At 44.3% G+C, this 27,496-nt stretch overlaps 1 protein-coding gene across 1 annotated transcript in view; it reads left to right on the forward strand.

Moving 5' to 3' along the window:
• The window catches only part of LOC311157145 (uncharacterized protein C1orf21), a 103,588-nt gene that overhangs the window by 28,130 nt on the left and 47,962 nt on the right, over positions 1 to 27,496 (forward strand). Inside the window, exon 2 of the mRNA XM_084211571.1 lies at positions 16,766 to 16,971. Within this exon, the coding sequence (XP_084067697.1) occupies positions 16,878 to 16,971 (94 nt within the window). The 5' untranslated portion in view covers positions 16,766 to 16,877. The remainder of the gene's footprint in view (positions 1 to 16,765; positions 16,972 to 27,496) is intronic.

The following is a 27,496-nucleotide window of genomic DNA, read 5'->3' on the forward strand; positions in this document are numbered from 1 at the left end:
AAGTTTCATAAAATGTCTAAGGAGAGAAAAACAAAAAATAAGATCATGTAGGGGTTTACACCAGAGGTTTTCTAGGCTAAAAAAGCAGTCCAAAATATATTATAGCAGCCCCAGCTGCACTGTGACAAAAATACTCCTTGAAAAAAGGAAATGCAAGTAACTTACTGTGAGATGAGTGAAAATGTACGGACTCGGTGTGTGGGACCAACAGGAAATGATCCAAGTGGGAAGAGTGCATTGCCCTCAGCCTGGGGAAGTGGGAGGAAATGTGCCAGCCAGGATTGTTTTTCAGCTCTCCTTGCTCTGTCTGCTATTTTGACTGAGCCTCCTCGTACGAAATACGAGGCTCCTTTACAGGGAGGGAAAACATCCATTGACAGGGCAGCTGATGGAAGGGGGTGCTCAGGGTTGAGCTGAAGACTTAATGAGGGGCTGTTGGCAAGGAGCTGCCTGTGCTGCTGCTCTGGAATACAAATGCCTCCCTCTTAGGGACAGCATCGGGGGGTGCATGTGGAGTCTCTCATGCTGAGCATGAAAATTTAATCTGGTGAACAACACCCCCTGGCTGGTGGAAATTAGGGAAGAGGAGCTGCAGTTTATGGGTCTGCTGGTGGTGTCCCAGCAGTCAGGGGCTCATGGGGCTTTCACCAGAGGTTGCTTGAGACAGGCATAATCTGCAAGAACTGCCTGGCATGTTCTCCTGCCACATCATGACACCTCTCCGGAGTGTTTTCTGTGGCTAGAACTTGCTGTGAAGTGGTGCTGTGCCTTCAAGAGGGCTTCTTAAAATTTGTGAGAGATCTACTGAATTACAGTCTATCAGGGTGAAGCCTTCTGCTGGTGAGACCAGTTGACTGTTGAGGTGCATAAACAAAGTCTGTGTGGGGATGATTGTGAGATATAATCCTGATCACCAAAATAAAATGTGAGTGTCTGTTACAACTCATCTCGTTATACAAATCAGGACATGTGTTTTGCTGTAGTTTTTAAAAGCATTTTAACTCAGTAGTCAGAATATCCTATGGTTAATAATGAAATGAAGGCAAAAAACAAAATACCACAGTGCTGATCTAGCTTTGTGTTGTTTTTTATCAGTTTTTCACAGAGTTTTCTGAATCTCAATGAAACGTTGTTACTAGTTGTCTACAGTAACACCCTCATCACAGTTGTACATTATTCCTTCTAATCTGTGTTACCTTGTGCTTGTCAAGATAAATTTATTTCAAATTCAGGCAGCTTAATTGTCATCTAGTCTGGATGAATTTGCAGTTTAGCACCACCCATGATGTATAGCTCCTCCTTGGCCACTCCTTGCAGGAAATGTGTTTTAGCCCATACCTGTACTCAAGGATGAATGCTGCTCTGGGGTTTTGGGGTGTTTTATTCTCACTGAAGTTGATTGCTGTGTGGTTGCAGGGGGATTAATGAGGACTAGGCAGGTCACAGGGCCCAGGTCAGGCTCTGGAGTGTTCCCAGAGGAGTTCCTTGCTTACACTGACATTCAGTGAAGCCTCTTGAGGGTGAACTTGCTCTTGTGAGGATTTCCCTCTTCTTTTCCCCCTGGCAGGCCAGGTAACATTCTGGGGTTCCTTCCAAGCCGCTTTCCAAATGTCTCCAATGAAGCTCCTTCAAGTCACTGTCCCTGGCTTTTGAATGTTCAAGTAACATGACATTTTCTTTATTCCAAAAAACCAAGCACACTGACTTCTCTGACTGAAGCTTAAAATTTCTTGGTTTAGCATCTTCTTCTAGTTGCTTTCAAACACTGTCATTAATTAATTCTGATTTCAAACAACTTGTAAGGCTGATCAATCTATAATTTTCAAGATTTTTCCAGAGCGTTTCCCACTCTAGCTGGCTTGGATGGGAAATGGAATATTTTTCCCGGGTAAATTATGAGTAAAACCAATCATTTATGGCTTTATATCAACCAATCAACCGTGTTCTTGCCAAGGGGGGAGCAGGGAAGTGTCAGGGGCACAGCATGCACCTCGAGCTCTGCCTTAGTGCACCCATGAACTCCTCCTTGTGCAGTGGGTGAGAAGGGACCAGGGCAGTGTATTTACCTCATGTCTTTAGTTTCATTTGCTAAAATAAATGGATTTTATTGCTGCACTGTGCTGGCCTGTTCTGGAGCCCCTGGTTTGGTTCCCAGTTGTCCCATCCCATGTCATTGGTATTCTGTGAGGGTGTGTGGCAGCTTGCAGGGAGAGAAAGAAGTGCTGGGGGCTCAGGGGGAAATTGCCAGCTCAAACCATTAAGGGAAGCTAAGTGCCATGGTGAAAATACAAAAGTTTGGGATTTTATCATGTAAAATTGGATTACCTACTCCTCTCCTTATGAATAAGTCTGCTGTGCTCTGAAATACTGGTATTGGTTTTTATACACTGATAAAAAAATCTGATAATGTCCTTCTCTGAGGCTGTACTTTGGCTTATATAAAATCAGATCCTTCCCTCCTCCCACCCATAAGGCACTTAAACAACCCTAAATTAAGATTAGTGTTCCATTACACTTTTATCAGTTATGTTATATATAGACTGAAATGCACTAGTCACATGCAGATTGATCTTCTGTGTCAAATAATAGCAAAAATCAATACTTTTATTTTTCTTTTTAAACCACTCTGTCTGCAGAAACACTCATTTGCATCAAGTTCTGTTCTGTTGGATCTCAGCAGGGGGATCTGTGTGTTGCCCAGGCTGAAGCTGCTGGAAAGCCCAACTTTGAGCCCTGGGATCTGTGAGCACCCACATCATTCCTCCTGTCACATTTTAACTTAATGTTGCCATTTGTTCTTGGAATTCAGAGGCCTCTACAAGATCTTTCTATGGCCTAAAAAGAGAGGATTAACTGAGCTGTTGGGGTTACAGCCTCCGTTCCAGCTGGTGCTGGCTGGCAAATGCCCCATCCTGAATTGGCATCTTGGCTGTATTTAAAGTTTGAACTCTGGTGCTTGCTCAGAAACTCACTTTTTGGGCTGCTTGAGAGGAAGTTGTTGGCATTTGGGTATGGAAATCCAAGTGGCTGCTTTGTGTAGATCCTGATGCTGATCCAGACTGCATTCCCAAGGTTTCTGCTGCTTTATTTATTCACTGGGTAGCTGCTGATTCTTGTTTTTTTTTTTTGCCTTGCATCCACAACTGGCACAGGCTGATTTAGCCCATCAAAAACCATCTGAGTAATGTGACTAAGGTCAGCTGAGGGCCTTGGAGAAAACAAAGTTTCTGTATTTAATTCCCTTATCTTTTCAACTTCTTTCATCCAACTGGCTGTCAGAATAAGAGAGTTGCTAAGCAACTTCTTCCTTTCTTGCCATGGCATTTCTTTGCTTCCCCGGTGTTTTGGTGGACTTTAGAGGGTCTCTTCCATCTCGGTAAGCAGTCACTTCCCATCATCCCACTGTGAGGGGGCAGGATGGTACTGCTGCAACACAAAGCTGATTTCACCTAACTCCTTATCAAAACTGCTTCTCATGCTGCTTGGATTCCTTGTGAGCTCCTGTGGCAGGTCTCCAGCCAAGCCCTGGGTCTGGCTGTGTTGAAAAAGCCCTTCCAGGGGTGGTGGTGGTGCTGTCATAAATAGGGAGGGCTCAGGGGTTACCACACAGCAAAGGAGATGAGGGAGTGGTGAATTACAGAAAGCTGCCTATCAGAAAGCAAAGGGAAATGATTTCTGGGCAGAATGTCCTGAGTTGTTTTTTATTTTTTGTTTTAAATAGCATTTTTTGTAAACCTGAGCACTTAGACTTTGTTTCTCTTTTAACCATGGGGAAGTGAGGAAAAAAATTAAGGAAAAATAAAATTTTAAATTTTTTATTTTAGCATCTTTTAAAACCTGTCATAGAATCCTAGAATTGTTTGGATTGGGAGGGATCCCATCTCATTCTACCCACTGCCATGGGAGGGACATCTTTTACTAGCCCAAGCTGTTCCAAGCCTTGTCCAGCCTAGCCTTGAACAGAAACTGGTTGTTCTTGATGAACCAGAGACAATGTTTCTGTCCTTGCTGTGTCTTAGCTTCAAGCTCTCACAGTGACTTCCTGGATTTAGTCTTTGGAGTTGAGGATGTCAGCTCCACCTGGATGCAGTAAGGGTTTTTTATGAGCACTGACATATGTATTAAATGATTCACTGGAGATGTGAAAATAGTGGCTCTGTGTCATGTGATTTTTAATTATAAAACATGCAACTGAAGAGAAACAAAGTCAAGAGAGAAGAATCCAGTTATTATTTCTGGGGCGGATGCTTCTCTGCTGTTGCTGTCTTGAGGATGTGTTTTGCAGTGGGTTAAAGGCACCTTTAAATAGTCTGTTTAAAATATCATTGGGAAGTGCTCAGCTACAGTATTATAATTCAGTTGCACAGAATTTGCTTATGACATGGGGATGGAAAAGTACAGTAATAGTGAGAAGGATTTATGGTGTTTTGGTGCATATTGCTCTGGACGCTGATTTTCCTGAGCCTGGGTTTATCAGTTGTCTGGCAGTGGATGATTTACAGGTGCTATAAATGGCACCAGCATTTACAGTTGTGTTGTTTTGAGTTAAAGGCTGTTCCAGGGAACTGGACTCAGTTAAATGGTTTTTCTTGCAAATAAAATTGAATCAGCTTCCAGCTATGTGCTCCTCGTGCAGCCGTGACCATCCCAGCATGGGTTTGGGAGGGAGGTGCTCAGTCTGCAGGACCTTGCACATTGCACTATTGGCTCTCCCGTTTTCCTTTTCCCCCCCCTCCTTCTTCTTTCTAATATCCAATTCAATATTTTTGGAATTTAGTCTCAGTGTTGCTTTCCTAATATAATAAAAGTGTATCTAAGAGAGGCAGGCTGATTCAGCCTTCATAAACTTATCTCTTTTTCTAATTTTGAAAAGGAATCCTCCTCACACTTGACCCTACAAGAAGGAGAGAAAGCCCATAAAGGGGTTGCAGAATTGACTCTCAGGAAAGCAGCTGCTATTTTCATGTCAGAAAGCTAAATGTGGGAGTGAAGGGGCCTTTGAGCTCCACAGTGTCCAGCTGCTGGCTGGCTGGCTGCCTTTTATCAGGGGATGCAGCTGTGTCCAAGTGTCTCTGTCACAGGGAATCACAGACCCTGGGCAGTGGAATGGTCCTGCTGGACCTGCAGAGCTGGACTAGGAGACCTCAGGTTACTGCTGTTAGTCCTTGCTGCACACAAGGAGGGAAATAACAACAACGAAAGAAAGAACAAAATATAAAAGGAATTTAAGCAACATTGCATCACTTCCCAAATTAATAACTGTGACAGGGTTAAAAAAAACTTTAGAGTTGAGCCCCTGGGGAAGATCATAAAACCTTGACAACCTTTTTGAGAGGCTTTCAAAAACACTGAGCTGATGCTGTGCTACTGAACCACAAAATCCCAGAACACTTTGTATTGGAAAGGACCTTAAAGCTCATCTCATTCCACGCCCTGCCATGTGCAGGGACATCTTCCACTAGACCAGGTTGCTCAGAACCCATCCAGCCTGGCCTTGGACACTTGAGTGTAAGCACCTTTGAAATGTGATGGTTTTCTGCCCAAATTATCAGGAGGTCAAAGTACATAAAGTTTAAAGGCTGTTGAAGGTGAATTCTTTATGGCTGTGTGGGTAGTTCACAGAGGTACATGTTCCTTGGCCCCTTACCTAGTGACATTATGTAATAACTGACACTGTAGAATAACTGATTGAATTGGAAAGGAGCAGTATTGGAACATTTGAATAATAAAGTAATTGTAAGGAGAATCCTTGTGGGCAGGAGGAGAAGGACTCAAAATAACTCCTAAAGGATCAGCTGAGTTGATCCCTGTGAAAAAGGAGTACAGTGGAAGAACTTGGGAAATAACTTTTGAGGCAGTGTTGTCCTCAGGATGATGAAAGCAGTATGGTGGGTGAAATTTTCACTGGCCTATGGATGTTGTCCTCTGCTCTCAGGTGTGAGTGAGGGTCCCAGTGTGGGCCAGCCTGGGGGATGTATTTACACTCCCAGAGCCGGTCCCTGCTCTGTCCCTCCTCAGGCCAAACACACCGTGCACTCGTGTTGTCCCTGCTTTTCAAAGTTGCCTCAGTCTTTTGCAATCCATATTTCTGATTTCTTCAGGGGCCTTGTATAATTTTGTCCCACTCTCACAGTGTTGCATTGACTCTTCTCCCCATCAGTTTTCTCTTCATGAGAAAACTGCAGGAGCATCTGCAGAGCTTTAGCGTGTTTGGATGCCTGCTCTGGCCTATTTTGACCTGGGTTTTCCACATGAATTATGATCCTGTGGCCATTTGTATTGTTCTGACACTGCAATTCTTAAAAAAAAATCCTATTATATTTCAATTCCTACTGATTGTATTCAATGGTCTTTGGAAGCCTTTTCAATTATTTAGAATACATTTTTTCTCTGCTCTTACAGCTGAGCAGAATTTGTATTTTTCCCCTGCTCTGTATGGATTTTCTCCTTGCTTTGACTACTCTGAGGCTCTTTCCAGCTGGGCTTTTCCCCTCCTTCTATTCATGTGTTGATTTGGCAGGAAAATGCCACTGTGTTCTGGCCGCAGTGTGGCTGTGAGGGGGCGTGGGAGAACGCTCCATTTGTCCTGTGCTTTCAGGATTGTTTCCTCCAGCCTGCCCCTGCTCAGGGCTGGACCTTTCACAACTGCAGGACCACCAGCCAGCAGTTCATCTCCCTGCATCCAGAGGCTTCCCAGTCCCACAGCTGGACTGACATGGACCCTCTGCTCCTTCCTCAGTGGGTTACACTCTGTGTGCTGCCTAAAGGGGCTTGGAAGCAGGACCCAAGATAGTTTTGGGTGGTTCCTGGTTGCCAGGTCAGCTCCAGTTTCAGTTTTTGGTGGTGAACAGCACAGATCAGTTTATACCCTTCACTGTTCCTGCAGAGATGTGAAGGCACACACACTTTGCAAGGATGACTTAAATTATTTAATGCCTTCTGCAGTCCCTGCATCCATGCTGTGCATGCAGGAAGCCCTGGCATGGTGTTTGCATGCATTGGGGCTGAATCTAACTCAATATCTAACCAATATCTAACAGACCTTTCCAAAAGGATGCTGTGTCCCTTTGCTGCGTGGATTTTGCTGAGCTGGGACTCATGGGTGAGTTGTAAATGCTCTCAGGGTGGTTCTTAAACCTCTTCATGTACCAAAAGTTGCTTCATCATTACTATTCTGCATGGTATTTGGTTTCAATAAATTCAAGTGGTACCCAGGAAAAGTTTACACCATCAAACTGAAAGTTGTGCTTTATACAGAGTTGGTTTTAAATGGTGGTTTTTGAGTTCAAAACGGTGCTTAAATTGTGGGTCAGAGCTGAAGAGCACTGTACAGGTGTGTGAAATGCAGAAGAGGGCCCAGCTCCCTATTCACAGAAAATTATCATGGTCACTTTTGGGAAATGTAACATTAAGTCAAGATACAGAAACAGGGTGCTACCAGCTGGAATAAGATGTAGGTAGTTAAAAAAAAAGACAGACGCTGCTTTCTGTGTTTTAAATCCTTGTGAGGGCTGTTGCTGTCTTGGCTGTTCCTTGTCATCAGTGGGAGGAGAGATCTGCAGCCCTCCCTGCTCCTGTGCCACTGATCCAGTTCTGCCCTGCCTGCTTGTGTTTGAGTTATAACTGTGTTAACATGAACTGAAAATACTGCAATTGGTTTTGGCTAGTCTGCTGCTCATTTATTTATGTCATAGGCTGAAACACGGTTTAGATGTTATTTTGTGAACATCTCGGCTTGGTTATGGGTGTATCCATTCAGCATGGAACAGTAACTGATGATGTTCTAAGACTTTTTTTAAAATAAAAAAAAAAGAAAAAAAGGAGAAAGCTACTACCCAAAGCTGGGACTGGAGTAATCTCCTGAGTCTGTGTTGAAGCAAATGTTTTTGCCTCCATCAGGGATGTCCAGAAGCTCCAGTGCCTGAGTACTGCTTGGGGGGGTGGGATGAAAGTAGGGAGTGGATCACAACAGGTTTTACAGGAGCAGGACCTGGTTCCTCTCTCACCTGTGTTTATCCAGCTCCCTGTTCTGGGCTGGAGGTTTCTGAAGCTCTGTTGCTCTCAGAGCAGCTTTCTCAGCTCCCCTCCAGCTGGGGATTCTCAGGGGTAACCTGTGGGATAGGGTATGAGATTGAATAGCATATGGCATAGGGCTCTTGGATCAAACCATACCAGCACAAACATTCAGCTACTGTGGCCTTCAGCACCAAGAATTCTGTGTTCTCCTTGATGCTGAGGAGTTATCCTGCAGAGCAGGAGGGAGCAGTCAGTAGTGTCATTTTGGGAATGCAGATTGCTGTGTGCATCCCTTCCATTCCTGCTTGTGCCATTTCCACGGGACTACAGTTAGGAAATCATAAAAATAACCCCCCAAAAGCCAGTAAAAATACTATGCAGTTGTTCAGAAGATCTAAGAGTGAAGTGAGCTGCTTTGTTAGCTCTTACCCTGAATTTTACCTGCTGGTTTTTAGCCAGATTGCAGCTGCTGGTTGAGCCATGGAGGAGGCAGACGTGCATGGAATGGGTGCCTGTGCTGGGATCGCTCCTCAGCAGCCTGGATGAGTCACCTCCTGTGGTTTTGAGCAGCATCTCTGCACTTATTCTGTCATTTAAGTGTTATCAGGTTAGTGAAGAAAGATTTCTTATTTCTCTAGCTCATCTGCCAGAAGAGGAGGCCCCTTGAAGCTGCTCCATCCCCTAATTGCACAGCAGCAGCAGCAGGCGTGCATATGGCAAACGTTTCCTTGCTGATACATTAGCAGCGGGTCCCCAGCATCTCAGCCTCTTGGCTTCTGCAGAGCTCAGTTGTTCTGTGTTCTGTTTATCCTCAGTGGCACACAAAGTAGCTCCTGCTGTAGCTCTTTGGATGAAAAATGCCTTGGAAGTGAGGTGGGGGGTGGGTTGAGGGCTCTGTGTGGGTGCAGAGACATCCAGGGACATCCAGCCACCCCTCTCCAGCTGCAGCTGCTTTCCTCTTCCTCTGTGGGCAGGAATTTGGCCCAGACATGCTGTTTGACCAAGCTTACCAGCATGCAAGGAGAGGTCTCCAGGTGGAAGCTTGCAGCATAACTGGAGAGTGGACATTCAAGGCAGAGTCAAAGCAGTTTGTGAGGTGGGGTAATTCTGTGCTGGGTTTTTGGGCAGAGAGGTGAATTGCTGCTGTGTATGAATTCATCATTCATTGATGGAGCTGGAGAGGGAGGGAGCTGCCAGGGTCTCTCATCACATTTGTGAATATTTTAAAGAGTTTTCTAGGGAATAACCAGTCAGCTGACTGTGGGGCTTTTTGTTACAGAGCTGTTATGATAAATCTGTGGGTCTGAAGGGAGGTGAGACCCTGCAAATGGGCAATTACAGATAATTGTGTTAGGGCCCATCTCAGAGTGGTTATTTCTACCTTCATGGTGGCACACAGGAAAGATCAAGAAGTAGTTTGGGAAGGAAATCAAAGTGTGAAACAAGAAAAAATGAAGATTAGACAATCAAATTTTAAGACAAGTCTTAAATTCCAGGTCTTTGCTACCACACTAGTGGGTGGTATTAGATCCTTGATGCTTTTCCTGTTGAAATAAAGAAGTATGCACTTCACATTTTTAGGAGAGACTTGTTAAACCACTGCTTTTTGTGGGAGAGGGGCAGTCCTTAAAAGAGCTCAGCTCCAGGCCAGAGTCACTGTTGACATTTGGAGATTGATCCCTCTGCCCTGGTGGGAAGATGAGAGGAACTCAGGAGAACAAGGCTGTTTTTTCAGTGGTAATTATCCCTCAAGGTTTTCCTCCAAAGCAGCAGGGTCTTGTTGATGAAGTGGCTGCAGCTTCTACATCAATTATTTTAGTGTGATTTGACATGATGGTGGTGACTGCCTGGATGTAATGGTTGCATCTTTAAATTATTTTATTAAGGCAGAATAAGGGGAGTGACTCTTCAAGAGGGAGATGATGCTCAGACCTGTGCTTAGAGCGTACTAAATATTGTATAAATCTCTGTTCCTGTACCTCAGGGCCTTTTACTGTGTCCTGCTCAGTAAAGCATCTTACTCTTAAACCATAAAGATAGAAATAAAATTAAATGGGAGAGCTTATTGCTTGCTTTTTTATGCTTTAGAGGTGCTTGAGCTACCTTCCCATTACAGTAAATGCTGGAGATTATTCTTAGATACACAAGAAAGTCATGTACTGAAAATGGAACCTGGCTTTTCTGTAGTCCTGCCTAGTGTCTCACATCACATCAGCCCAGGGTGCCACCACCAGCGCTGCATTTTCAAAATCCCTTTGGAAATAAATCACAAAACAATCTTTGTTTCATGACAGTGGAATTTCAGGAAGTGACCTCAAGCCACCTCGAGTCAGTGGAAAGGTCTTGTTGCTTTTAATCAGATTCCTCATGGTGGTTGCTGGTGGGTTTTAGTTATTGGTGTTGACTGTAGTGTTTTCTAGTGAGGGTTGGATGGGATATTGGGCAGGAATTCCTCCCTGTGAGGGTGGGCAGGCCCTGGCACAGGGTGTCCAGAGAAGCTGTGGCTGCCCCTGGATCCCTGGCAGTGTCCAAGGCCAGGCTGGATAGGGCTGGGAGCACCCTGGGCTAGGGGAAGGTGTCCCTGCCCATGGCAGGGGTGGCACTGGATGGGCTTTGAGGTCCCTTCCAGCCCAAACCATTCCATGGTTCTGTGGACATCTCACTGTCATGTCCTTCTAACAACCACAGCAATCTCTGCTGTAGAAGCAGGAAATATTTAGGTGTTCTCTGCATATTGTCATAAAGTCCTATTTTTTATGAAAAGTTCTTGTTTTTTTCTGAAAATATTGAGGATAATGTCCTGAATCTTTGGAAATCTGGTTGAGTAGTACCTGCTTCTGTGTTAAAGGCAAGCTCTGGTACCGCTGCTGGCTTGGAAGAGGTTGTGCAGATGAAATATGTTTGAAAAGTTTGGGTTCTCACCTGAAACAGGCCATCTCTGTGTGCAAGCTAAAACAAATATTCTGCAGTCTTGCCAGCCAATTAAATCTCATCTAACTTCAAAATTTTGTCTATTAATTCTCATGGGGGGGGGGGGGGAATTTATTAAATATTAGAACTGCATTCTGTAATGGTGGTGGTAATCTTTGTATCACTCTTCCTAAAGTATTTGAGGATAAAAGAAATTCAGAATGAAATGTAATTAATTTTCTTTGGAAAAATGGTAAGTTTTATGACTGACATCTCATGTGCTGCTGGGCTTTTCACACTGATTTTACTTTAACTTCCCCCTGTGTGAATGAAGAGGATGATTGCAATGCAATTCCCTTTCCCTTCCATATTTGCATTTTACTCCATGATGTCTGAAATCTTTTTGCATGGATTTACTAGTGGTATTTCTCCTTAAGAGTCTGAGCAAGGAGAAGATGCTCCCAGGAAGTATCATGATGCTGTTGCGAGCTTTTCTATTTGGAAATCACTTGTTGCTTTAATATATCAAAACCCCATATACTGGATCAGCAGAAATCCTCATTGCAAGCAAAAGAAAATAAGATCAGCAAATTTTGCTGATGAAAAAGGTGATCTAAGCCTCAGCAGAGTAAAGGCTGTCCTCTGTTAAGCTGATGATATGAATTAGTAGAATTAATTCAAACCAGGCTCTCCCTGCTGAGAAAAAAAAAAACAGCTGGATGATCTTCTCTGTAATGCTGGGTGTTTTTAGCTGTCAAGTTGCAGTATCCCTGTTTTCTCTTGGAAAAGGGGTTTGTGCTGAGTGCAGCTCCCCAGGGAGGATGCAGGGCAGCCCTCTGGCCTGGGCAGCTGGGCTGGTTTGGTGTAAAGCCATGCTGTGTTTCCCTGTGCTCCTGGCTTTACACCTGGAGCTGATGCCCTGCCTTCCAGGCAGTCACTGCCCTGCTCACCTGCCTCTCTGGGACAGCCTGCTTCCAGCAGGAGGCTGGAATTGCAATAAACACAGGACTTGAGCATCCAAACCGTTCATAGAAGGGTAAAAAATGCTTCATTTCCTGGCTGTTTGTACCAGTGGCTGAGGGCAGCCTGTTCTGTCCATGGCTCCCAAGGAACAGAAGTCACCACTCACTCTGGTTTTTCTTTCCCCCCTAGTGCCACCTGAAGATGTTGCTCCAGAGTGTTTTCACCACTCATTCTGCTGTTCATTTAGCCCTGCTTATTTAGCAAGTCAGCAGGTTAATTTTCAATATAACTGCACTATTCATGCAATTTGAATAATTTGAAGAAGGAGAAAAAGACCTTATATAAACTTTTTTTTTTTAATATTTTTTCCTTCCCTCCTTAGGCCATTGGTGCACTTCAAAGGCAAAAGTGATATCTTTTTGGCTCCAAAAATGCCTTTTGGCTGTTGAATAAAACCCAAAAAGCCATCTTTTGTGGTGGAGGGTAGCTGAGAAAGAGAGATGTTGCAGTGGAGAAGTCCCAGGTGCTAACTACCAGCACCCCTTGTGCAGGACAAATTCAGAATTCATTTCTGCTTTCTTCTTCTTGGGGAAAAAAATGAAATGGAAAGCAAACAGGCCTATTTCTTATAGGAGATAAATGTAATGAGTAGCAGTAAGTGAAATACTCAAGTTCTGCCTGGAACAGGTTGTTTCATAGGAAAAGCCAAGGGTGGCTTTTGTAGCTGGGGGTTTTTCATGGTTGCATGAAACATGTTGCTTTGATCTCTTGAGCATTGTGAAATTTTAACCTGATTTCCTGTGTGGTCAGCACAAAAAGAAACTTGTGGATGTATCTGCAGCCTGAAGATGATGCAAGATCAGTTATCTCAATGCAATAAAGATGAAAACAAATACACCTGTTGTAATAGAAGAATTAGCATGCATTTGTTGTAAATCACTGGAAGTCCTCCATTTGTATGAAGCGTTTGTGGAAGCAAAATGTGTTTTGTCAAGGATGCAGCCCTTGACCGTCAGAAATAAGAGGTGAGGGCGTAATGAGTGGATTAATGAAGTGTTGAAAGAGTTGGTAAAAGAAAAAAACACATCATAGACATTGCTCAGAAGAAAGAAAAAAGGATTTGCTGAAGGTTTCTCTATTCTAAGAGTTGAGCTCCCCCATTTTTAGCTCAGAAGGAACCTGGGGTACAAAGCACAGCATCTGAGAGTGCCTCTAGTCTTCTTCTGACCCATGTGTAAGATGTTCATCCTCAACCTGCTGCATTTCATTTGGGGGTGGTGTAGACACTTTTGATCTGCCTGAGAGATTTTTCTCACCAGCGTTTTGCAGATCGGAGCCTGCAAATTGCCTCTCAAATCTTGATAATTAGTGATGGTGGGTGGTGAACATGAACTGCAAATGGTTTGAGGTTTTCTTCTTCTTTTTATTTTTGGCTTCTGAAAATCTGTGTGCCCCCAAAATGCTGTGGAAGACAAAAGGGAAGATTACATGTGTGCAGAAGTGGGGGTGGAGGAGGAGGAACGGATGTGTTGTTCTGCTGCCCTGTGAAGTGCTGTGTTTCACATCCCCAAAGCTTTGCCAGGCATCCCACTGGGTCAGGACCAGCACCTCTCTTCTGAGTGATTCCCAGACCTCATTCCTGAGGGCTCTGGTCCTCAGGCAGGGGAAGTTTCCCAAGGCTCGGGAACATCCTGCTGCCCTGTACCGTGGATTTCATCCCCTGTGAAATTAATGCTGCTTTCCTCCCACTCTGTTCTTGGTATTAAATCCTCTACTGTCGCTGGGTTGTGTTTAGTTACCTGTGTCTCACAGCACTATGTTAACAGCAGACCAAGGAACATGCCTGGAAGTGTGTGTTAGACTCACCTTGAAGGTCATTTTTCAGTAGCTTTCTCAGCTCAGTTTATTGGCACCAGGAGAAGTTTGCCTCCATAACCCAGCTTTTAATTGTATGGCTTTTTCAGGTGCTGCTGTGATTGCTGTTCTTTAATGTAAAAGGTGAAACTTCCAGTTCTTGTATCCCCATCTGTTTCCTTTAATCACAGTATGCCTTCAAACCTGACCATATTTTTTAGAGGTTGATGTGTGCTTCCAAAATGCTGCAGGAGAGATTTGACAGTGGATGTTTTTTCCCTTTCTCCCCCAATGAGCTTTATCCTTCTGCATTCCTCTTCTGTATCTCCTTGCTCCTGATTGTTCATGCAGCTCAGTGGTCCTGGGACCATCACCATCCTGGGTAATAATCAAAAATTAAGTATTTTGCAATTTGTTGTGCTGCATGCTGGCTGTATAAGGCTTCATAAAAAATCTCCTTCCTAAACCCATCCCGCTGCTCCTTTGTGAAATACATTTGGGTTTTATTACTAAGCAGCTGTTTTCCCTTTTGTAAACGGTCCCTGCTGAGAGGCAGAAAAGGAAACAGGAAAAATAATTGAATATGGCAGGAGCATAATTCATTGAACAGGTACTTCTGTGCCTGCAGTTCTGCTGCTCAGAGAGGCTGAGCTGTGGTAGGCAGTAATTCCCCCACGACAGCCTCCTACCCAGGTCTCACCCAAACACCTCAACATCCTTTCCAGGCTTACATCAAGCCTTCCCTTGCTCCTTTTCCTATAGTTGCTCACACCCTTTCCCCTGGAATAATGCTGCTGCTTGTATTTTAAACCAGAAGTCAGTTGGTCAGTCAGAAAACCAGACTGTTGTTAATGTTTCAGCTGGTCCATTAGAAGGTCTTGTCTTTATCCAAATTTATGTTCTCTGGGAAGATAAGTCCCCATTTCATTTCCAGTCCAGGTAGCAGCAGTTCCCTCTTCCAGTCTGCTGTTTCTCCTCCATCTCCCACACCCCTGTGTCTTTACCTATCTCCAAGCACAGCCTGGCTGATGCTTTAAATCCCTTTGGATCCTTGTTTCCCCCCAACAGTGGGATGAAAACCTTAGTGCAGGCTGCCACTTGGACCCAGGAGAGAATGAACCGTCAGCTGTGAACCTCCCTGAACTGCAAAAACGGAGGAACTTCCCTGGCTTTATAGTGACTTTTCCTGTAAAATCTAAGTTTTTGGAGATGGGGGAAGTTATGTAACCATATAGGGTTGAAAAATAGCTCCAGAGGGGTGTGCTCACTCCCTTCCACCGACAGCAACAATGCCTGGTGTTAGTTGCCCAAAACTTTGGCTGCTCCTGGATCCCTGGAAGTGTCCAAGGCCAGGTTGGATGGCACTTGGAGCAGCCTGGGCTAGGGGATGGTGTTCCTGCCCATGGCAGAGGTTGCAATGAGATGAGCTTAAATTCCCCCCCAACCCTGATTTTTCTGTGATCCTATAAAACCCTTTGCTTTGGGGTGAGTAATTAGCTTTGTCCAAGGAGGAAGAGAAGCCTTGGGCAATGAGAAATTCAGGCTCAGGTGTGCCTGTATAAGAAAAGGAAAAAAGGAGCACAGCATGTTGGGGGATGTACAGAATAAAACTAGAGAGGGGTGGCTGCTGGGAGCAGGGGTTAGCAGATACACACTGTGTGTTCTGGAATGCCCTTGCCAAGTGGAGGAGAAGCACTGCTCTGTCCAGGGAAGGGGGAAGCTGGCTGTGAGTAGGAGTTAGAGGTGGTTCTGCATCCAGAGTCCTTCCCCTTGCTTGCTGAAAGCCACAGTCTGCTAAATGGAATCACTCTGAGCCTGGCTGCCACATCCTCATGTCTGTGGCTTTGGGGGTGGGCAGGAAAATCCCTGCAGAGACAGGAGCAAAACCCTCCTAGACCATGTGCTGGTGTGTCACTGAGCTGCCCAGTGCTGAGTGCTCAGGGGAAGGAAAGTCACCATTTCCCTTGGGATTACACATTTCTGCTGGAATGGATACTGCTGTATCATAGAATGTTTTGGGTCCCTTGGGGTCCTTTGGGAAGGGACCTGCTCCAGCTCTCCCTAGGTAGGAGCACTTGTCTGATGTTGCCATGAACTTGTGGTCAGCCTGGAGCAAAATGAGCCACAGCCTTGTAAAGTACATGCTCAGAAGTAATGAGTTAACAAATGGTGTGTATGATCTTATGCTATAGCTGAGCTAAAAAACTTGGCAAAAGGGAGAGTTTCTTGCTTTTCTTTCTTCTGAAAAGTTTGGCTGGTGGAAAGGCAAACCAGGTCATCTCACCAAACTTTGAGGTAGCTTTTGTTCCAGTGCAGAACCATTTAGCAATAAACAGTTCATTAATTTGAATTTCTTTTTAACCTAAAATATTACAGTTCTGGATTCGATTTTTCTTTTCCATTGTTTTATGTGACATCTGGACTGTTGAGGGAGTGTTATTCCATCTTAGAATGGGGATGGTTGTCTTTTTGAGCAATGGAGGTTTTATGGATTGAGTAGAATAATGAACACATAGAGAAAAGATAATACAGCTGACTATCGCCTTTCACATCTGGGAACATAAGATCTTTAATTGATTTAGAGGGGTTACTTTGTCCCAACACTTGCAATTAGCAGCTCTTAATCAGTAAAATGCTTTTAAGAAATCTGGCTTGATGGGTAGATTGGTAAAAGGAGCAGGAGGAGCAGATATTGATGGTTTCTTATCTCCTCTCCCAAAACCCTCTGTGTTCTGTGAGAATAGCTGTCTGGGTGGGAAACAGAGCTGCATGTTGCTTTCTTCAAGCCATGGATTAAAGAATCAGGCTGGAAGAGGCTTTGAGTTCAGCTGCTCTGTCCCAGGGCAGGGTGGAGGCACCTTTATCATGACCTGCCTGTAGCAGGAATATGGTTTTAGCAGCCTCAGGCCGTGGAGGCTGTGCCCTTGTGCTCCTCCTCACAAACTCCACTTTTGATCTCCTCGGAGCTCGGTGTGGAGGGTGCCTTGTGTGAACGTTTTCCTCTCTCTCTGGCCGTGTTTAGGTGGAAGGCACGCGGGAGCCGAGCGGGGAGCTGGATTACTCCTGCGAGGATGAGCGGGCGTCGCTAGAGATGATCTGTGGTTCGGTGCAGCTGGAGCTGTCTGAATGAAGCTATGGGCTGTGCCTCCGCCAAGCATGTGTCCACTGTTCAAAACGAAGAGGAAACTCAGAAAGGCAAGAACTACCAGAACGGAGATGTGTTCGGGGGTGAGTGTCGCGGGATTGCCTTTCTCCCGGCACCGTGAGTGTCCTGGAAGGTGTAAAAGGGACTCTTAACCTTTCACCAAATACAAAGCAAAATGCCTGCTAAAATACAGCACAATGGCAGAGCAGTTGGCCCATCCAGGGGAGGATACCACGACACTTGAAACAGAGGTGAAATCCTTAGTGAAAAAATAACATTTTAAGTGGTGTACGGTACTACGCTGTCTTTACCTCCACAGGTCCGGGAATAGTTCAAAGACAACGAGTTGCACAACCCCCTCATGTATTTTTATATATAGATATTTAGATGTGCATTTATATATGTATTTATACAGATATTTATATATGTATTTATATAGATATTTATATATGTATTTATATATGTGTCTCTGTTAAATGTTTATATGCCATTGGGTACCAACATAGTTGACTCATTTCCTAAAAATAAAAATTGGTAGGAAAAGTAATTCCTCGCTCCTGTAAAGCAATAAAACATTAGTTCTGAAGTCCTGTAGCAAAGAGGGTTTGAAGGGACAGTGGAGCTGGAAACTGAGGGATTTGGTGGTGCTGGGAACATGGAATGAAAACATCTGGTTCACTGTGGAGACTGGTCTGTGATCCAGGTCTGTGCATCAGGAGAGGTAAGTGATAGGAGATAAAATCATAGCCAGCTTCATGGGGGGCTTTTGCCCCAGGCTCTGTCAGTATACACAAAGGTTGTTTTAGATAAAGATGTAAATCTTTAAATACAGATTTCAAAATGTCAGCAGTTATCTGAAAGACTTCAGAAATGAAATTTCTAGATTGGCCTGGATACCTGCCTGAAAGTTAAGTCAGCTGTGAATAAGCTGCCTTGGTCCTGTTATTCTTAAAACAAGTGCCTTGGTACTGAGTACACCAAACCTCCCTGCTGTTTTTTCCAGCCTTTCTGAGGGCTGCCTTGGTCTCCTAGTGGATCCCCAAGTAAGAATTCCCAGAGGTGTTACCTGAAGAGAAAGCAGTTGTTTGTTGAACCTCAGGACTGTTCAGCCCTCTTTCTCATCCCTGGGAGATGCTGAGTTTGGAACTGTGAGCTCAGTACATTGCTTTTGTTTAAAATAGGCTTTAAGTGCTGTCATAAACAGAAAATTCTATCAGTTGCTCAGAGGAATTTCAGTTTAGATTTTAGCTTATACTTAGTGAGGGAACAGTTTTTGGCAAAATGTAAGTCTCAGTCTTTTTCTTTTTTTTTTTTGGTGGTGGTTTAACCACATGCTGTGGGCCAAAGATCATAACTTTAACGCAGGAAACTTAAAGTAGCTTCTGGAGTCAGAGGATCAAGAAGATTGAAGGGATTTTAAAAAGCTCCCATTTATAGAGCTGGACTGGTGTCAGCAGTATCATTTAGGTATTTTGGGATCCATTTGAGGGCTGTAAATTGTTCTGTATTTTACTGTCAGGAGTACTACCTGCTCTTAACCATTTCCTGGCCCTTTAGTTTAGGTGTGGGATTTGTCATTCCTAAAGACCTGAATCCATGACTGATCCCTTCTTAGCAGAGTTGGAGTCTGACTTAACTCATTGAATGGTAAGCACAGAAGTCATGTTTTCCCCTTGTATTGAAAGACAGCTTCTAGGTCTGGAGCTGGGTACCCAGTGCCACCCCCTGCCCTGGGCAGGGACACCTTGAACTGTCCCAGGGTCCTCTAAGCCCCATCCAGCCTGGCCTTGGACACTGCCAGGGATCCAGGGGCAGCCACAGCTTCACTGGGCACCCTGTGCCAGGGCCTCACACCCTGATGCTTCCTTTCTTATTTCTGGGAAGGGACAGAAGTGGCCACAAGCAGAGCATCTGTGCTGCCTGTGGGGACTGAAAGTTCCCTGCAGGAGGAGCAGGCAGAGCTAAGCCAAGGTGAGTGGTAGGGAAATGAGGAGTCAGGAGGTGATGGAGAGGGAATTAGAGGGAATTAATTTTTGGGGAGGAGGCTGCAACATAAAGGAAGCAGAAGTCAGGTGGGATTGGGAGGTGGCTGATGTGTCAGTAACACCCTGAGAATATCAGTGAGCATGAGCCGTGCTGTGCGTGGACAGGGAGCACCGGCAGTGTTGGCACCTGGGGACCAAGGTGACATCAGGTGCCTGTGCAGGGATGAGCCTCATGGCCATGATGGCCACATTGCCTCAGATGTTTCGCTGGGGGAGGAAGTCCTGAGGGATTTGGTGCAGCGCTGAGAGGATTGAAGGAAAGGAGCAGAGTGCTGGTGCTGCCTTCCCTGGGCAGGCACTGGGGTCTGAAGGATGTGGCTGACAGGAAATTGCCCCTAGCTGTGTGACTACACCCCACTGGGAGCAGTTCACCTTCCTTCCTCTGGCACCTGCCCCAGACAAGCTGCAGGCAGAAGGAGTCAATAGTAAGGATTGTACTTTCCAGTTAAGCAGTGTTTGGAATTTTTTTCCCCATGAGTAGTTTTTACTTGACTGACATTGAATCCTGAGAATTTTCTGAGCTTCTTAGAGTGGTGCAGTTCTGCTTTGGCTCTTCCTCAGAACCTCTGGATCTTTTTTTCTGCTTTCATGATGGGATTGGTTGCATCAAGTCTATTGACTATTGGGAGATCATGGCTTCTGAGAGATTTTTTTTAACTTTTTTTTTAACTTTTAAAAGTCACTGCAGGTTAAGATTGATCTCCTGTACCCTATTTCTTCCCCAGCTTTTAACCTTTTATTTTAGCTGAGCAGACACCTTGACCCAGGTGCTCACTTTGAAATTTAAATTCCGGCATTTAAAACCAAGAAACCCATCATGAAACCCATGAATTCTGCAAGGACAAATCCTGGTAAATGAAACCAAAACATAAAAATTTCCACCCTGTCCCAAGCAGAAGTCATGCTGCATTTTGCTGTAATTTATATTTAAATAATTGAGTTAGCAGGCCTATCAAAGGAGATGTTCTAGAGAAGATTGAATATAATATGATTATTATGTCTGTTGGTCTCTAATGACTTTAAAATCCCTCTAATAAGGATAGTAATAATAAATCTTCATTTATTCATCATTCCACTTCAAAGCTGATTTCCAGGGCAATACATAAGAACTATAATATGTAAATACCAATGAAGAACAAAATGCCATGATAGAGCCTTGAGCATTGTTGATTTCAGCATATGTTTTAATAATATAACATCTCCTGTAGATTAATTTTATTTGTCCCTTTATAAAAAATTATGGGTAGTTCCGTTGAGGGGGAGGTTATTGAAGTAATTCTTTCTGTAAGAAAGTAAGTGGTAATGTGATTTGGGAAAAAAAATATTCTAGAATGTGTTCATTAGTCTGAGAGGCCTAATCCAGATGTTTCTATGGAGCTCCTGGGTGCTTGGCAAAAGGGGGAGTGAACATGTCAGGTCAGAATTTTCTGACAATATCTGGGAATATCATGGTGGGATTTCTGTTATTAAGAGCAGCTCCAATTGCTAAACCTTTCTAAATAAAGCTGAACCCAAAGCACAGCAGTTTATAAAGCAGTTTACCTCAGAACAGCTGAGAGAAGGCTAGGAAGTGAAATCTTCAGCAGTAGAGTATTGTAATGAGATTGAAAAATTCAGTAATGCACAGGAGCAGGCTGGGATAGTGGAAGGTGTCTCTGCCCATGGCAGGGGCTCTAAGGTCCCTCCCAACCCAAACCCTTCTGGGATTCTGTGATGGTATCTGATTGCTTCACAAGCTCTAGGGCAGTGTTCTTTCTCATGCTGTTTTCTTTCTCCCTGTGTGTTTTATGGGATTGTCTCCATTCTGTTCATCCCTGCTTTGTGACAGGTATTTCCTTCCTTGTCTCTGTCAAAGACAGCAGAGCCCTGACTTAGTTTGAAGTAAATGCCAGATTGCTAAAATAATGGAAACCTTTAAAATATGTCCACTCCATGCAGCAGGAGAATAGCTGGGGGAATATGGACTATTATATACCTCTCCTAAGTATGCATTGTCATCTCCAAAAATAGTGTCTCCAGATCTTTGTTTGCTTTGAAGGCTCTTTGTTTAACAGGCCAGAAGTATCATCTTACTGGAAACTCCAGTCTTGGGATGTTGCGCAGGACAATTCAAAATATCTCTAGGCCTAGCAAGACTGTTCAGATATCATTAATTAACACGAGATAACTTCTAAACCCATCTTGTTCCAGTACACAAAATGCTGGAGGTCATCTGGCCATTTGGACCGGGAAAGTTTTCAGTTAAAATTTTCAGTCAGAAAAATATCTGAGAAGTGTCTTCAGTGAATAACACCTTCCTGTTGTTACACCATTTTAACCCCTCTTCCTTCCCCTCAATTGTGGGGGGGGGGGAATAATCTAAAATTGAGAATTTCTTTGTTCTAGAAGACAGTAGGGCTATCAGTGAACTGAAGCTGTCTGGAATGCTGTAGCTTAAGCAATGGAACTTGTGTCCTGTCAAGTGTGGATGTGTGCTGGGATCAGAAGGACTCCCTGCACCCAAACACACAGTTCCTTTTGCCTGGCAGCCTTTATTTGATGGGCTGTGGTGGTTAGCTGATGAACACTCCACCAGGAACTGCTCCAGCTCACGTGGCTGTCCTGGTATGTTCTCCACTATCAGCTCTTACTCATTCTGGGGACAGATTCACAAGGGGACCAGCCCCATGCTGTGTCCTAATTCCATACTTTGAGACTATAACTTTTTTTTAAAGACATTTTCAAACACGAAAACTATTTTATGTACAATCACATGTGCATCACTTGTTCTTAATCCAGGCTCCATGGAAGTGAGTGGCCTGTAGGCGCCCACCCTCTGAAAACTCAGTCTCAGGGGTCTAAAACCAAATGTCACAGTGAGTTTCAAAGGACAAGATTTTCATTGCTTAAATTCAGATTCTAGCTGAGCTCCTGAAAGGGAAGGTTTCATGTTGTTCATGGTTGCAGCAGCTCGTGTTGTAAAGTAGATCTTGTTTCAGTGCTTGAAAGCTTAAGAGCAGCAGATGAGTGAGGGAGTGCATTGCAGCAGAGGGTTGAAGTGCACGAGCATCTTTCAAATTGTACTGGACTCTGGTTTTTTTAACTGCCAGAAGTCAGGGTTAGATTAGGGATTGGGAAGGAATTGTTCCCTGTGAGGGTGTGAGGCCCTGGCACAGGGTGCTCAGAGAAGCTGTGGCTGCCCCTGGATCCCTGGCAGTGTCCAAGGATGGGGCTTGGACCACCCTGGACCACTGGAAAGTGTCCCTGCCCATGGCAGGGGTGGGGTAGGATATTCTTTAAGGTCCATTCTAACCCAACCATTCTGTGGTTCTGTGATTCTCTTTCCTTGTCTCATTTAGCAATTTGTTGATAGCCTGCTTCTTATCTAAGTAAACAGGGGGCAGTTCTAAACAAGTGCTTCAGGAAGTGAGAGAAAGGAATAGAACCAAACCCTACCCACCCTGGTTATATTCATGTGGGAATGTAGCAAAATTGCATGTGTTATCTAGGTTTATGATGTGTTTGTGTAACTTTGAGAACACCCTTGGTAAGTCAATAATTTACTATTTTATTACCATAAGGAAGCAACAGAGTTTAAAGAAAATCAAAACAAAACCAAACCGCACCCTCAGGTTTTGTCTAGTTATGTATCCATGATCAATATGTGCAAAAAAAAGTGTTTTCCACATGAATTAAAACTGTATTTTCACATTTTATGCACAGAAGTGGCTCATCTTTATAGCTCTTGGGAAAAGTGCTGCTTTTGCAGAAGAGGGAAGAGGCTGCTCTGGACTATGGGTTGGCTCTGAGTGGTAACAAAACAAGCTATTTCTCCCTCTCCAGCACAGAAATATATAAAGATAACACAAAGAGCAGTGCCAGGCATGGCAATGAACCAGATCCAGGGAATGCAGTGAGGAGCACCAGGAGATGAGGCTGAGACAGGGAGAGGAGATACCTACAATGTGGGACTGAGGTCCCTCCAGGAGATGGGAGCAGAGGCAGGCAGACCTGCTCTGGCAGGGACTGGAGGCCCCAGTCTCAGCAGAAGCTGAGCTCCTGCATCCATGGGCAGGAGATGCAGGTGGGCTCTCAAGGGGCTGGTTGTGGCCTCTTAGTGCACTCAGGACTGACAGCAGCTGTCCATTAATTGTGGTCTCTATGTAATGATGGTGGTTGTAATAGTTCTCCCTTCTCCTACTCTTTTGCCCATTTTTTTCCCCCTTGGAAGTGAAGAAGCACTGATCTGGTGTTCCTTTGGGGTGACATCCAGGCTGTAGAAAGGTTCCTGTGGGCTCCAAGAAGGTACCTTGCCTTTTTTGGCAAGATTGGTTTTCAGTGTCTATTTTCACTAATCCAGCAGAGAAGAAAACCAGTTCAGAAGTGATGGGAGAGCAGCTTTTTAGATATGTGGGTGATGGAAAATTGCTTGTTTGTAAATGGTCCAGGCAGTAGAGCAGCAGTGTTTGAAGATATTTCTTGGTGCCTATTTGAAAAAAAATAATCAGGAAGACCCAAAAAGAGATATATTTCCTAAAGAGGTAGAAGATCTTTGCCATGGAAAAGTTGCTGAGGTTTTCCTACCTTAGGTATCCATAAATTAGTTAGACCGCCCTTGCACTCTATAGTGACCTTCTTCTGGTGGTTAATCTTCTTGGACTGCTTTTACAACCCCTTGTCATGGTGTTAGATGAGGGGATTATTCTGCACAGTCATTCCCCTCAGTGGAAGGGAGCTGTTTTTACCCAGATCTTCGCAGTGCTGGGTTTGGAACGATGCACACACAGCTGGACTCGGCACTTCCAGTGGGGATTTACAGTACAGAGTCAGAAGGTGAGCCAAGGTGGGCAAACAGTTGATATCCCTGTTTTAGGAGCAGAAATTAATCACAGGCAGGTCATCACTTCCTTGCTGCTTATTTTCACGTGAGCTTTCCCCTTTTGCCAGCTCTCCACTGGCATCAGAGCACCCAGAGGGCTCTGGGGGACCCCGAGTCTCTGCAGTCCCTGGAGGGTGGGCAGAGAGAACGTGGCGTTGTTCTGGGCAGTGTGACCTTTCCTCCAAGCTGCTTAGCCCCATGGAGAGTGCAGTCCCAGCCCATAGAAGTGAAGTGCAAGGGGTGTGCATTTCACAATTGCATTAGTGGGCTATAAATAGGGCCATACATCCGCCTTTGGCGCTGGCTAGCAAGGAGCCAGGATGTGTTTTCTGGCAGCCTTGGTGCTAAAGGAAATCCGTTTATTTTATGGTACAGACTCACTTAGTTTTTCACTTAATCTTTTCAAGATGATCTCTGGCATTCATTGCCTACCTGGACACACAAACAAGGAAAAATCCTGGTAAAAATGCCATTTACTTTCAGTTACTGCAGTGTTCCTTTAGCCATTTTCCATGTGTTTTATTACTGGGCCACAAATTTGGAGGACTAAAAAACCAAAGCCTGGAATTTGGCCAGAAAAGACTCTGGGGAATAATTCCCAATTCCCCAGGTAAGCCTTGTGTAGCTGCATGGGTGTGTATTCATTTTAGCCACACAAAACTGAAATTTTCAAGGCTGTAATTTTATAGTAGGAAATATCTACTGGTAGGAATAGCTGTTAAATACAAAGAAAAGGTACCTAACCAATAAGTATTTGTGTATCTTTGGCATACATAGCCAGAAGTGCCTTCATAGGATAGAGGAAGTGAACATAGAAGGCGTTTTTCCAGTAGGTAATTCTCAAAAACACTGTGCCATCATGGGTATTTTAAATAAATATTACAACCAAGTGGTCTCATGTTCTCCTTGGTCAGAGGCCCAAGACTGACAGTGCTCTGCCTTGAGCTAGCACCAGAAAAAAATGGGAGCAAAATGGAAAATGTTAAGACTTCTGCCTCGTGTACTTGTGAAAAAGAAAGCCTGGCTTCTGCTGAGGGGTGTCATTATGCCCTGCCATGCACTTTTTCTTCTTACCTGTGTGAGTGGGGGACTCTGGCAGAAAGGATCAGGGTTAGGGTGCTTTTAAATTCTGTTTTTCCTTTCTGCTCTTGTCACAGGAGCACTGCAGGGGCTGTTCAGGCAGCTCGGGTGCAGAGCACTTTGTGTTCTGTGGTGCTGGGAAGGAGCATGCAGTCGCCTTTGTTTCAGGAGTTATGGCTCCATGAATGATCCTGAGCTATTCAGAGGGAAAAAAGGGGGTGTAGTGGGTTGGTTTTTTCCACTGAAGTCTCCTGAATTGTGTAATGGTTGTAGTTGTTACATTTGCATGCATGTTATTCCCTGTATTTTGTTGTCAAGTGGTCACAGCCCCCAAGGCTGCCAGAGCTCCAGGAACGTTTGGACAACGCTCCCAGGGATGCACAGGGTGGGATTGCTGGGGTTTTTTAGCTATTACTAAACTCTTTTCTTTCAGATGTCAGTATTTTGCTTTCTTTTAAAAAGTGTTGCCCAAAGGGAAGGGAAGAAGGCATGGAAAATCTTTAACCAGAGTAAAAATATTAATCTTTCCAATAGGTTACTTTTGGAGCTGCTAGATGGTCTGTAAGTAAAATAATGTAATTAACTTCTGTATCTTTTGCATCTGGAAATGTGTGCTGTATTTTGTAAATCAAGTCTTCATTAGATCTTCCCTCTTGGCTTAAAGAAATACTGACAGTGAGGAGTTGTTGCTGGTTCTGGGTATTTATTCAGTCCCTTCCATACTGGAATTAATAAAAATGAAATAGCTGCTGATTTACAAACACTCTTTGAGGCCCATGAGCATGGAAAATTTGATAGCCCAGTATTAATAGAAAAAAGTTACTATCCCAGGAAGGGTATGAAAATCCATTTCCAGTCATATGTTGCGGGGCAACAATCTCATTTAATAGTTGACTGATTGAGAATGGCATTGCTTGTTAAGGAAAGAGGAATTGGCTTTTTTATTGACAAGGAAACTGAAGGCACCTCATCCTGTGTTTGCAATAATAGGAGATGTGTAATTTCGAGGGTGTGGAGTGGTAATGACTTATTTTCCAGGGAATGCTTGGGGCAGCTCCGTTCAGGAGTGGTTTGGGGTGGGTGGATAGCTTAGAGGGGCTGTAAAAGGCACAGCCTGCAGTGCTGCACGAGGGATGCTCACAGAAATGATCAGTTAGGTGTTTCTCCTGGAACTGAATAGTCCCTGACAGGTTCTCTGCCAGAGTGAGGAATGTTCAGAGGAGTACATAGACAGATGGGGGTGAAGGGAGGGTCAGCAGAGACTGGGAGTTTCATTAATGACATTGAAAAACCTGAAAAGAATTAAGTGTTTTGTGCTTGGTGGTTTTTTAAACTTACCGAGGGAGAATTTCAAACCAGAGCAGTGAAATGGAGTTGAAGGAGCCTTTCCAAGCTGGCCATGCTGTGCTGTGTTCAAGGCAGCCTGGATCCAGACACCCACCTGGGGACTTCATATGGACAGTCATGTTTTCAAGGCACAGACCTTTTGTTTTCCTCCTGTCCATCCTTTAATTAATCTCTCTGCTGCTTGTTCCCTCTCCTGCTTTCATTTCTCAGTTTCATCTTTTTAGTGGGCTAGATAATTGCGTTTACTGGGTATCCTTCCTGCCAAGCACTGTGGCTGTAATCTCCTCCACCTGAGAAATGGCTTCTTTTAAAAAACCTGGTGTCTGCCTCAAAGTTATATGTTAATTGAATGAAACCAAAAAGGTAAAAAAAAAGTCTGTGTGTGTATATATATTTATATATATATGTATATATGAATTATATAGTTTCAGCAAGCAGAAATCTGGGTAGCTGAAAGATAGTTGTGAGTGCACACCACCAGCACTCTTCTTTGGCTTTGTAATTACAGAGGAGTGCACAAAAGTCTTTAATTATATGATCACATGGCAGGCTTTTTCAATACCATCTCACATATGGTGTTTCCTCAGATCCTGAACACAAAGACAGTGGGAGCAAGGCAGAGATTGTGTGTTTAGCATTAACTGGATTTGGGGATGTTGAGGTTGTATTTTCAAATCTTCCCTGAGATAATGAAATGGCCTCTGAGGCTGTGGTTCCTCTGACCTACCTACAGCTAAGGTGGACCTGGCATATACAGAGCAGTGGGCCTGTGCCCCTGGTGTAAGGTTAGTTAAAGCAATCCCTAACTCATAATGTGATGGAAAATTGTATGTACAACTCCAGGTTTCACAGGGCTTGGACCAGATGACAGCTCAAAACGTAGAGCAGCCTTGGGGACTTTTTGACCAAGAAGAAACCAAGTGGTGGAAGGAACCAAGAAGAAAAAACAAGTAGAGGGAGCTAAGAAGGAACCAAGTGAAGGTGGGAAGCAAGTAACCCCCTCCTTGATTCGGCTGCACATCTGCTGTGACAGCTGATGTACAGTCCTTCCTCCAAAGAACCAGCCCTAGTGGTCACATCTGCCTTGTGCAGAAGCAGTTGGCGTTCCTTGGGTACATGTCAGGGATGTGTAGGAAGAAGGAAAAGTGCTTGAGGGTGGTCTTTGCAGATGTGCTGCAGTCTGTGTGGTGTGTTGGTTTTTCAAGAGCTGTTCTGTCAGAGGATTTGGATTTTGTTGGCAGAATTGGTGTGTTGCTCATGCACCTGTTCTCTGTTTAG

This window comes from Fringilla coelebs (genome assembly GCF_963513975.1).
Source record: "Fringilla coelebs genome assembly, chromosome: 9".
In the NCBI taxonomy this organism is placed as follows: Eukaryota; Metazoa; Chordata; class Aves; order Passeriformes; family Fringillidae; genus Fringilla; species Fringilla coelebs.